The sequence below is a fragment of the Acartia tonsa genome, chromosome 7 (genome assembly GCF_053477335.1).
Source record: "Acartia tonsa isolate MP-2025a chromosome 7, ASM5347733v1, whole genome shotgun sequence".
Classification (NCBI taxonomy): Eukaryota; Metazoa; Arthropoda; class Copepoda; order Calanoida; family Acartiidae; genus Acartia; species Acartia tonsa.
The window spans coordinates 18690517-18702988 of record NC_137266.1 but is presented as its reverse complement, the minus strand read 5'-3'; the positions used below and the strand labels follow the sequence as shown (position 1 = coordinate 18702988).

Below are 12472 nucleotides of genomic sequence, written 5' to 3'. Positions count from 1 at the left end.
ATGGTGGCCTCTCATTGGCTAATTTTTTTTGTTACGTCATAATCAGTCAGACACTATTACTGTGTTCGTTTCAAGCACTTTTTATAAGAAATTACCCCCCTTCTATTAAAATCAATCTAAAAAACTAATATTAAATAATTATAAAATTTAATCTATTTAAGGTTTGTTGCCAGAAAACGTTGATATACAGGTAACTAAAAACAAATTTACTATTATTTATTAATATTTTATTGTCCATGTTTAAGTTTTTACTAAAGGCTGATTAACTAATCTTTTTAGGATGAAGAAACAAACATAAATTTTCTATTTGGAATGGCCTTACAGAAGTTATCTACTCTACCGTACAGCTATTTGGTTGATAGATTTAGGTAAAGTTTTATTATTCTTAAAAGGTGTGGCTAGTCTATGATTTGCCTTTAGTTATGTGAATCTATATAGAAACGCTACTTATAGACAAAAAATTTTAATTGTTACTTTTTGCTTCACTGAAGAAAAAACGCGTAAATAGGTCTTTGTCGCGAATTTCTCTGCACTGCGAGATAATTATGCATTATTTATTTATGGCTATTACAGATTATTTGTAGGCTTTCTTATGCCGCTTAAAACAGTGTGCGGGTATGATCTGTACGTTCAGCCGTTTGGCAGTTAGCAGCCTTTCAAATTCATAGATTTTTTGTAAATATTCGTTACCAGGAATATGTTACCGTGAACTGCAATTGATCCGGTGTTTGTATATATCTGTCTGTCCTTCTGCATGTCTGTCGGTAACAATAGCTAGAAGTGCATAAAATTCGATATAAATTCTTCAATTATCTTAGCTTCACTCAGACTTCCCTGTTTTCCAATCCCCATTTTTCATTATTTCAAAAGCTTTGCACATGTTGGGCGTTATTTAGACAAATTTTTCAAAATAACAACAACAACTTTAATATTAATTTAGATGGGATGTATTTTCTAATAAAACAACTCTGGAAAATATGAACTGTCATTGGTGGAAATTAAGGTAAATAATTATTTTAATTAAACATATAAAACAAAACCTTTCTACACATCCAAAATATTCTTTTAGCAGCGCTTAAATCATTTGGTAGTTGACTTGTAAAAACTTTAAGCCTATTTGAGATATAAAATTAACATTTAACTTTTTATAAATAATTAAAATAGGCAAACCACCATAACCCATCAGTTGATCTATATATTTCATTCCCACAAACTATTACAAGAAACCAATTTTAAACAGAGAAGATATTTATTGGTTTATCCGTTGTCCTATCAAACTGAATGATTATTAAAATCTTCGCTACTCTTGCATATAAATCGTTCTTTGTACTTAGACAAGAAATTGAAGGTATTACTCCACCAAACAAAAGAAGCTACAAACATTTTGATGCAGGATCAAAGGTGATTTTTTACTGTACAAATAATAAGCGTAGCTACAAAATAAAGTTCTTTTTGACTGTTAATTGATATACTTTAATCATTTATAGTGAGTTTTTAAGCACTCAGACCTATTTAAGTAGATACAAATACAAGCTTTTAGAATTTATACGCTACAATTTGCTTTTAAACAATCTTAACAAATGCATTTAGTATTTAAATTATAAACTGATATTTAATTGTACTATTCATGCAATTATATGAAGATGTTATTGTGTTTATTTCATTTTTATTTATCTTTTTTTTCAGTTTCATATAGCCAACGATGTTGGTTATATTCGGTACTTTACAGCCTTTATCTATGAGTTCCAAATATTCCAATCTTTGTGTGCAGTGGCAGGTAAAGTTTAATTTATATTCTATCAAGCAGTAATAGCGACATCCATGAATGCAAAGCATAAACCTCTAAGGGTGTTTACCCCCTCAAACTTTGAAACCCCTCATGTTATCCCCTATAATTTCAAAAAAATACATTAGATTATCCCTCTCAATACCCTAATACCCCTAGTTTTATACCTTCCCCCCCCCCCCTCCATCCCCCAATATAGATTTTACGCCTCTAATTTTGCATAATTTTATGAACATATTTTATAGAACTATAAACACTTTAATTTACAGAAAACAGTATATGAATCAATAAAATTAAGCCAACTCTTTGCATTTATATAGATAATTATAAACAAAAATTTATAAAATAAATCAAGAATTTGGAGACAAAAGTTGTGAAGTAGTAGATCTTCGCATTCCAATATTGTTTAAGTATTACAATATCGTTGCATATGACATCAAGTGTTTTAGACAATAATTTTTATATTTTAAACTATTCCAGACACATTTTTGAAACAACAAAGATTTTCTTTGATTATGGTCTGTAACTTCCACACTCATAGTGTTCTTACAAGGTTGACAATTAGAACTTAGTCTTTAATAATTTGGTTTTAGTTCACTTTTGAAAAAAAAGATAAACAATAACCTAGCTACTTACATAGATGTCCAAGGCAGGGATAAAATACATTAGATGACCCACTTCAAAATAAAAAGCTTGGACATCCTTGGCTACTAGTCCTAGTATTTGTAAATTTTTAAGAAGAACAAGCAAACATCTATCAAACGCCACGTCAGAGTCAAACTGTCATTAAAATAAATATTCTAACGTTAAGAGTTTCTTTTAAAGGCAAACAAGGACAATTATGTCAAAAACAAATAAATCCTCTCTGGATTTTTTTAAAAATTATAATTGAAGCAGGTTCTGTAAAGAAATAACAGTTGATTTGATGTGATAAATTAAACATTTTAATGGTCCCCACCACCACTGGACCCAGGTAGATGTTTGATTTATACATCTATACTTATACATTCATCATACTAATAATGTTTAGGACAATACGCTCCAGGAAACCCCGCGAAGCCACTGCACAGATGTAATATCTACTCATCCATGGACGCAGGCGATAAATTTAAACAAATGCTGCAACTTGGTGCTTCCAGGTAAGTAAATAATTCGACAATTTGTCTTTAGGTAATCGATGTAGAATATACGTTGATATTATGACAGGGAAAAATTCTAGAAAAAAATATTTTTGTTTCTTATTATAAACAACCAGATATAACTACAGTTCTACAACTACTAAATTGAGATATATAATCTTTTTTTTTCTGAAAATGAATCACTAAAAGACGACATTTGCAGGCCTTGGCAAGAAGTTCTAGAAATTATGACCGGATCTAGGAATATGAGTGTTCAACCTTTTCTAGAATATTTCAGGTTACTATAGTTTAATTTAATAGCGCAGCTACTATTTAGCAGGGTTAAGTATTGTTTTACGTCCCCAGTCCAACATTCAAATTTATATTGCTTTATGGAATGGTCATGGCTGATTTTACATTCTTATTTAAACTTTCATCAAATATTCCTATAATAATACCATAACCTTTATTTAAAAATAATTATTTAGATAAAAAAATTAGACTGTTTCAAAATTAATATTTTTTTGATAGTCTTACTGATACACTTGATTCACGTATTAAAAACAAAACTTGTTTTAATTAATGTTTAAATTTTAGACCTTTACAGAAGTGGCTACAACGAATTAACAGAGACAACAGAGCAAAGGTATATATAAAAAAGAAAGAAATAATTTTTATTTTCTGAAAACAAAAAAAAAAAAAAGTTACTGTGGTATCAAAATTACTTATGGTTCTAATAGATAAGACAATGAACTATCAATTAATGTACAATTACCTCTTTTGGTAATTAGAAATTTTTAAAAATTACTCAAAATATTAGAGCCAATGAATAAAAATACGGGGTTATAAACTTTGGGTACCAGTGTAATTTACAGTTCAATGTCCCCTGTATTTTGAACTCTAATATGAAGAAATAGCAACAAAAATACATGTTGAATAATTTTAATCGGCAACAAAAAAAAGTTTATACTTGTTTTAGGTTGGATGGTTTGAAAAGGATATTGATGATTTATGCGACAAAGCACCAAATTCTTCACAAGGTATACATTATTTTTTTAATTCAAAATTCTCTAGGGATCTAAAGGGATAAGACACTGCATGATAAAACTATTTCCAGCTTAATTTACAATTGTATATTCGCATTTAGTCTATTCATATAATCTTTTGTCCGTCTGTCTGTAGACTTAATTTTTAAAGGTTTCGTGATTTTTAAAATATTTGAAAATTTAAAATAAACTATATTATATAAATTCTTATTTTTTTTCAGGCATTATTTTGTCAATATGGCTGACGGCATTAATGGTTTTTATACACTTTAGTTAAACAGATTCTTAAGTGTGTTTATAAATTTACTATTGTACCAATTTGTAAATATTTTGTAAATAATATGTACTGTAATAAAATTAGGTTTAAAATAAATAACAGATTTTTTATGGATTTGTATATATTCGTTGTTTTAAAAAAATTAGACCATTGCATACGATAATATTAACTTTCCCTGAATCAAATTTTAAAACTAGAGGCTTCGCCCCGGTCAATTAAGGGCTCTGTATTGAAGGAGTTTGAAAAATAGCTTAAAACCTTCGTTTGACCTATGTAAAGCTTTCTAAAATGAGGAACGCAATCGGTTTATTAGTTATTGAAATCTAAAACTTCAAACAAAAACAGCTTTATATAATAGGATTGTTTTCAATAATAGTTCTGATCATAAATAGGCTTGTAAATCTAGCAAGACGATTCCAAGGGATATCTAAAAATAGAAAGGCAGTTCTTCTGGTAATTTTGTCATTCTTATTTCATCTGAAATCAAGATTGTTTCCTAAACACAAACGTCTGTCTGTCTGTCTGTCTTGTTCAACATCCAAAATTGTTAATAAAGTTTTACTGTTCATTACATGTTTGGGGCCGAGAAACTACCTTTAATACTGGATAGCCTACAGAGGATAGGATACACCATATTTTTGGTTTATCACTGAACAAATCTTGCTTTATACAACCCTTTGATAACACAACCTTTGCTGGAAATTCTAACAGTGCATGGTAATGAGTTTCTCCTGTTTTGTTTCCCACTAATGTAACTATTTATGTTGACCACCTTAAATATCAGCAGTAGAAACCATTTATAACGCCTTTCTTTAGCTATAACTTGGTGTTATATTCCTACAACATTAAAGTTGGTTTAGTGGACCCAACTGAATCAAAACCTTTCCAAGTATTCATTGAAAATGAACATTTTCTTGGGAGGAATTAGAACTTTGTATGTGCACATATGTATATATACATATGTTGAAAGTATGGTTCATACAAAATAACCTATTTTTTATTGTAATTTAATAAAATAGTTTTAAAAAATATTTTTTTATCTTATTTAAAAAAAATTAATTATATATTATTGCCAGTCAATCTTTGAAGACTGTTATGAAAATGGATAGTTATATTTTTGATATACAAGTGGTTGCAGTCCAAAACTATATGGGCTATGAATCTGAAGACAAGAAAAATTGCATGATCCGAAAATCAGTTTTTGTAATCGCTACATACAAAAAAAAATCTTACTACTTTTAATAATATGCTCAAAGTAATCTTTTGTTTGATTTTCTACTGCTGACTTAGCTCTTTTTTATCTGACAGGTGAATTCGTAGCATCACTCTTGGTAAGGTGTATGCTCCATTTTGCATTTGAATCACTCAGCCAAACTTTGATTGCATTTCAAGGCTTTTTTCCAACGTATCTTTAAGATTTCAAATTTTTTCTCTGTATAGGAAATGACATAAAATAAAGTTTCGAAAACTGCCCTTTTAGAATTTTCCGCATCGTTTTAAGAGCTATCCAAACAGCTACCGTAGCTTGTCAGCCGCGCCGCGGCTTATTATACCACCCAAAAAGCATAGATGTCAGCACGTGGCTTATTAACCCACCAAATAAGCCTACAATCAGTAACAAAGTTTGTTAGAAGCTAGAGCCGCATTCATCTCAGATAAAACTGAAGCCGAAGCAGCAATAAGCTGCATGCACAGATAAAAAAAAAACTGCAGGACATAAACAAAAAGCCAAAAAGCTTCAGTTACAACTTTTCTGTCCCTGTCATTCTAAAAATTTACTCTGCCCCAGCTACAGTTTTAACCGTGCGACTGAAAGATCTGCTGTCGACCCCTATGATAAAAGTAATCTTCGAAACCTTTTAATATCTATAAAGAAGTTGAAATTATATAGATAATCTTTTTTATTTTGTAATACAATTTTAAAGCTATTTTGCAACGTTGTCTCCAAATTTGAAAGCTTACAGAAATTAAATAAGTATAGATTATTATGCGTTTCATATACTTGGAGAAACCTCAATGAATAAAACAATGGATGATAAATAAACGTAAATCCAAATGATTATAAACAAAATACACCTTCTGTAGATCAAAATTATTGTTTGAAAATTTTCTACATTACGTCACGTGTTCATTTACATGTGATGAGATTACCAATTGTTTTTAGACAGCTAATAAGATAACGTAGTTATATGCCTTTAGGTACTCTTGTTGTGAAATGTGAAATTGAAATTTCAACATTAAATTTTGAACTTAAAAATAAAAAAATAACAAAACTAAATATTTAATGTAAAATATACTTTTATTTGTTTGATATTACACAATATATTTAGTTGTAAAGCTAAAAATTAGGATGTCTTAGAAAATAGTATTTCTAGGATTAAGTATACCCAAGGGAATCAAACAAACAGTAAAATAAATAAAATATAAAAGTAAAGAGTTCTCGAGTATTTCTGGCTGAAAATATTTGTTTATTTATATCGTTATTTAATATGTTGTAGATCTGGTATATATTTTCATATTTTTTGTTTAATTCTATATGTTGCGTGAAATCTTTAAAATGGCAGGACTAAGTATTTTTAGGAGGTAAAAAATTTAACCATTGTAAAGAAAATCAAATCAGAAGAAGTGAAACTTTAGATTTCAGAGAAGGGTTTTGAGACTCCTAGAACACACTTCTTTAAACCCTCTGCGGGACGCACCCCCCCCCCCCCCGCCCCCATGAATAGTTATAATCTTCTTATCTATATAGTATGATTTTAGGAAAAAAGACATAGCAATTATTAAATTAATTTTAAAGAAGCTGGCACTGCTATACTTAAAAAAATACCCATCTCAAAAAACGCCCCCTATTTTGAATTATAGTGCAATGGGCCATAACCTTCAAGTGGCCATACTTGCGTTGCCCTAACCCTGTTAGGCTATCTATAAACTAGCATAACCTAACCTAACCTTACCTAAAACCTGACAAATAAGAAATTCCTTTTTTTCTATTTTTAAAATTGCAGTGCATCATTTAATAAACATAACATTTCATTAATTAAAAATTATACTTTCAAACATACTTATTGAGTATCTTCGCTGCAAAATAAACATAGTAAAAGTTTTGCTTTAAGAAAGTTAAAACTTGTGGATATTTGTGTATTTTATTTTGTTTGAAGCAGTATAATTTCTCTTTGGTTTCACATGTCACAATTAATTCTCTTTCAAGTGGAATTTCTGCATTGCTGCCCATGGACTAAGTCTATATTTTCATCAGGGATATCAAGGGATAAGACATTGGATAATAAATACTCCAATGATGTTTATAAAATTTCCCCTCTTGTGTATGGAAATTGTTTGTTGAAAGGTTTGGACAATTATAGTTAAGAATCAATCAATCAAAACTCAATAAAAGTACCCAAAGTATGATTATTGTTATAAAACTTTGGGTACCATTGTAATTTATAGGCCAATGTACAATCCATCCCTGAATTACATAGGATGCTACAGATAAAAAGGTTTTTTAGCTAAAAATTTGTTTCACCTAGTTAAAATTAATTCCAACATCAAACTGAATGTATTGAAGCTATTTACTAAGGTGATTAGGTGCTTTTTAGAATACTTATTATTTGCTAACAAATTTCATTTGTGATTTAATCGATCGATATGGATATTAATATGTAATATCAAAATATTTAAACATGTAGAAACAAACGGGTTTATGTAAGTGTAAAATATACACAATCTTTAATATAAAATAAGACTCTACTTTGACTAAATTTTCAAAAAGAATAATAATATTTTTACAGAACATTTTAAAAACAATATGCATCCAATAATGTCCATTTCTACAAATATCAAAATACCAGATATTACTTAACAGATAAATAGCATATCTAAAAGACTAAAATTCAGGAAACTCGTGAACAAGAGTAAAGATTGTAGATTAGTCATTTTAGACAGTGATTAAGGCAAATGTTGCGACTTATAGATGTGCTTCTCATAAGTTAATATATTTGATAACGTTTTCATTTAAATTTATTTTTACACTATTGCAATAAGCTAAAATTATTATTTTTGAAATTATATCACAAATACTTGCTTTTTATAGGTGTTTTTTGGATCATATGAATGAAATGAAGTCATTCCTAAAAAGAACAGAAAATGCCTTCCTTGGGTATAGGAAGGCTATATCATTTCCTTTTTCTTACAAATTCTCAGTAAGGAAGGTGATTTCTGTCTACTATCTTACAAATTTAGGAAATTTCTGTCCTTTTTAGGAATGACTTCATTTCCTTTATATGATCCGTTTTTTTCTTTAAAGATTTCCAATGATAATAATTGTTCATGACAAGAGCACATTTGGTCGAGATGATTGTAGAATATAAATTTTATAATTTCAACCATCAAAGAAAATTGAATTTATATTATGTAATAAATTGAAAGTCTTTCAATGTCTTTGAATTGTAATTTTCACTTCAACCGTAAACTAAAAAAGTTATAAAAAAGAAAAGTTATATTTTTTTATAGATTTTTAAAAGGATCTTTATTTAACATTAGATTAAATCCGATAAAATGACATAAGCAAGACTTAAAAAACCCTAACTTTTAGGCTAGCATAAGTAATTTTTGAGGATTAGGCCCAAATACCCAACTAAAATTTTATAAACTCATTAATAATCTGAACGAGTTGTATTTGCGTGCTGAGGATTTTGCCACCCAAACAAGAGGGGTGTATTTTAGGGCGTCCTATCCAGTTACTGTACAGTAAAAAACAGTGTCGTTCGATCTCTTAAATTTTGCCAGGGAGGTGGATACACCCACTTATTAACACCTCTGGTTATAAGACAAATATACGGTGCTAGGACAAACATAGGACTCCAAAACGTTGGAGTGGACAAACGCAGGAGTGTTAAAATATCAATTTATGTTAGGTTAGGTTATGATATGAATATACAAATAAGCCCCCCGCAGGGGTTAGACATTTAAAAAAAACTAATATATGGTTTAAATAGGTTAGGTAAGGTTAAGTGTCAACTCCTGCGTTTGTCCTGGAACCAAATATATGACCTATACTTGGATTAATATACTTTGTTGCAAGTGTGTGTGTGTGTGTATAAGTTTACTTGACTTAGTTTTGATGAATTGAAAGCATTCAACATTATTTCTTCTTCTCACTTTCTCAAATACAATTTAGATCTAGTGTAGTGTTTCAGGGAGGGAGAGGACATTGGACTGGAAATTACATAAATACCCAAAGTTTTATAACCGCGTTATCTTATTTGTTGGCTGAAATTCTTTAGGTACTTTGATTGGTTGGTTCTAAACTACTTTCAATATTTAAAGGGGTATTTTTATTATCATTATTTGGGATGTATATTTGTAAAGTATAAGTAAAATTTAAAGTCTAGGTGCAAGGTCACAAAAAAAGGTTCAGTCTCTAAAAATCAGTGCCTTTTACAGCCATTTGACTGAATTCCACCCCATTTTAATAATCTTAGTTAGTATTTAAGTTTTAAACAACAGTACACTTTATTAAAAATTGTTAATTTGAATTTGAATTTGTTTAAAATTTGATAAAACAAACACATGTCACCACAAACAAATCTTATAACAAGGATGACAACATCTGTGCAAATGAAGCTTTTATATGTGTATATGGAAAAAATTGTCTTGTTATACTGAGAAAGGTTCCAGGACAAACACAGGAGTCCCAAACCTCGGAGTGGACAAACGCAGGAGTGTTAAAATATTAATCTTATTAAGTATGTCTATACAGATTAGGTTATGTTAAGATATGAATGAACAAATAAGCCCCCTGCAGGGGTTAGACATTTAAAAAACCTATTGGATGGTCTTAAATAGGTTAGGTTAGATTAAATGTCTACTCCGAAGTTTGGGACTCCTGTGTTTGTCGTAGGACCCTGAGAAATAGTTATAAAGAAATTGATTAAATAATCCAAATGACTAAGCCCATGTTGTCCTGTTGTGACGTTATAAATTTCGGGATATGAGAAGAGAAGAGGGGAAGAAAATCTCTTAAAAGGAGGTGGTAGAAATAAGGTTCTCCTTTCCCTTTGCCTATCCCTTTCCCGAAATTTATGACGTTAAAACAAGATAATATAAGCTTTGTCATCCAAATATGATGATATATATAAAATTTCAGTTGATTTTTGCTAGTATTAGAAGTTTCCTGTTAGTTATCTACTACATAATTTAAGTACATTGGAAGGCATTTAATATCTGCTTACTTTTATACCTTACTTTTAATTCAGTGAGACAATTAGAACATGACATCAACAACAGACATACAAACTTAATATGTAAAAAGTTTTGCTTTACACACACACACACACATCCCAAATCTAATTAGAACTGGCAGACTTACTGAGTTCAGAATAAATCAAAACTTGGAAAAATCCTTTTATTTGCCATTAACAACCCCCCACCCTAGCCCAACAGCCTTCTTTTCTTATTTTTTCAAAAAAAAATATTAGGTAAAGTACGATAAATACTCAAGGATACTCAGGGATACTCAAGTTGGAGTATGCACCCTCCACATTTTTTTTAAAACTAAATTGGACGTCCTGGGGGGGGGCGGTCAAAGTGATCCACTTGTGTACTAAGAGATCAAACCCAAAACTTTTACTGTTCTAACAGAATTTCAAATCTGTGTCAAGCAAATTCATTCTTTTTATTTTAATAAATAACCACACACTTAAGTTCGAATAACTTTGTGGGTTCCTTGAGAAAATATACCTTTAATGTTATCCGCGCATCGGTCGGTAACTAACTTTAGATTGTATTACCATATTTTCTTTTTATTAAAGTATCGCTGCTATTCTAAATTTCTATTCCACAGAGATAAAATATTTTACTTTATAAAAGCGAAGCTTTTCTATAATTAGGGTCGGTCCGTCCGTCCGAGACCGTTAGCTTTTTTAGTTAATTTTGGCATGTTAGAATTGTCCTATCGATTTCAAACTCTGCATGGTGATTCCTGTAGTAGTTTAGGCACAATTTAGAAAGCGTAGTAGCTCTATAATCATTACCAGAATGTTCGTACGTCCATTTTCACACATGTTGATTTTTCTACTTTTTTAACAACAAATTTTTATGTGATCTAAATATCCGATTGATCTGATTTTTGGTACATTGATTCCTGAGACAACAAAGTACAATATTATAAGCGAAACAACTTTAAAATATTAATCGAATCCTAAAAATGTAAGTATGTCAATAAACATTATCCTGTATTAAGCAGTTTTTTCTACAAATTTACTTACAATTTTGCTTCGACATTTATAATCTGATTTTTCAGTTCTGACACTAAACAAGTCGCTTTTATGGATGTTGTCATTCTTGTTTTGATTAAGAATGGGTGAAATAAAGTCCACCCCTAATTAGCATTTAAGCATTATATTTACTGATTGTAACAAAAACCTTTATCTATTGCTACTTTATTAATGACTAGCGTCTACGCCCCTAAAGGCCTCTAGTGGCACTTTAAATGTTTTTTTTTATATTTTAAATATAATTTATAACGTTTGACGTTTATGTTTGCGTTGAAATCTCTTTATAAAATCGAGAACGTAAAAAAAATTCGATTTCTCTTGGGAGGGTGGTTGTACCCTCCCCAAAATAGTTAAAAACCTTCCCGGGACATATGAGAATCTACCCTGTTAAGGAGAAACCGATCGGTTCAGCGGTTAGCGAGATCCTTCGGTACAGACACACAGATACACAGAGACACAGACAAACAAACATCCTGTTACTTTAGTATAAGGATTACTAAATAATTTGACAAATTTATGTTACTGCTTTAAGTATGATAAAAAATTTCATTTATTTTCTTTCTTCTTTATAAATTTTGTTTTCAAATATTTTTTAAGTATGTGACTATTGCCTCTAGTAGCTTGGAATTTTGCAGAAACCCAAGAATGTCATCACAGAATTGGTAAAGAAACATAGATTAATAAGTCTGTAGAATAATTATCAGGTGCATCTTTTATTTATTAGCTATTTAACCATATGAAAAACATGTTATTACTTCATTTAAGTATTTTTTTTAAATTTATGAATTGTTTTATTAAGAACGATTTTTTAAACGATAAGGTAAAAAGAGGCTAGGATAAAATATTATAAGAAAGTTGAAACCAAAGTAATGTGTTTTTGCTAATTTGGCTTTAGATACCCAAACTTCTTGGCTAGCCTTCTTGGCTGGCCAAGTGGTGAGGGACATTTTGACTGCTAGCAAATTGTTTTC

At 29.9% G+C, this 12472-nt stretch overlaps 1 protein-coding gene across 1 annotated transcript in view; it reads left to right on the top strand.

Moving 5' to 3' along the window:
* Nucleotides 1–4335, top strand: part of LOC145324428 (angiotensin-converting enzyme-like) — a 28997-nt gene extending 24662 nt beyond the window's left edge. Inside the window, exons 23-32 of the mRNA XM_080167017.1 lie at nucleotides 162–190; nucleotides 280–368; nucleotides 941–1003; nucleotides 1335–1401; nucleotides 1687–1777; nucleotides 2817–2925; nucleotides 3128–3202; nucleotides 3502–3550; nucleotides 3884–3944; nucleotides 4172–4335. Coding sequence (XP_080023143.1) covers nucleotides 162–190; nucleotides 280–368; nucleotides 941–1003; nucleotides 1335–1401; nucleotides 1687–1777; nucleotides 2817–2925; nucleotides 3128–3202; nucleotides 3502–3550; nucleotides 3884–3944; nucleotides 4172–4227 — 689 coding nt within the window. The 3' untranslated portion in view covers nucleotides 4228–4335. The remainder of the gene's footprint in view (nucleotides 1–161; nucleotides 191–279; nucleotides 369–940; nucleotides 1004–1334; nucleotides 1402–1686; nucleotides 1778–2816; nucleotides 2926–3127; nucleotides 3203–3501; nucleotides 3551–3883; nucleotides 3945–4171) is intronic.
* The last annotated feature ends 8137 nt before the right edge of the window (nucleotides 4336–12472 follow it).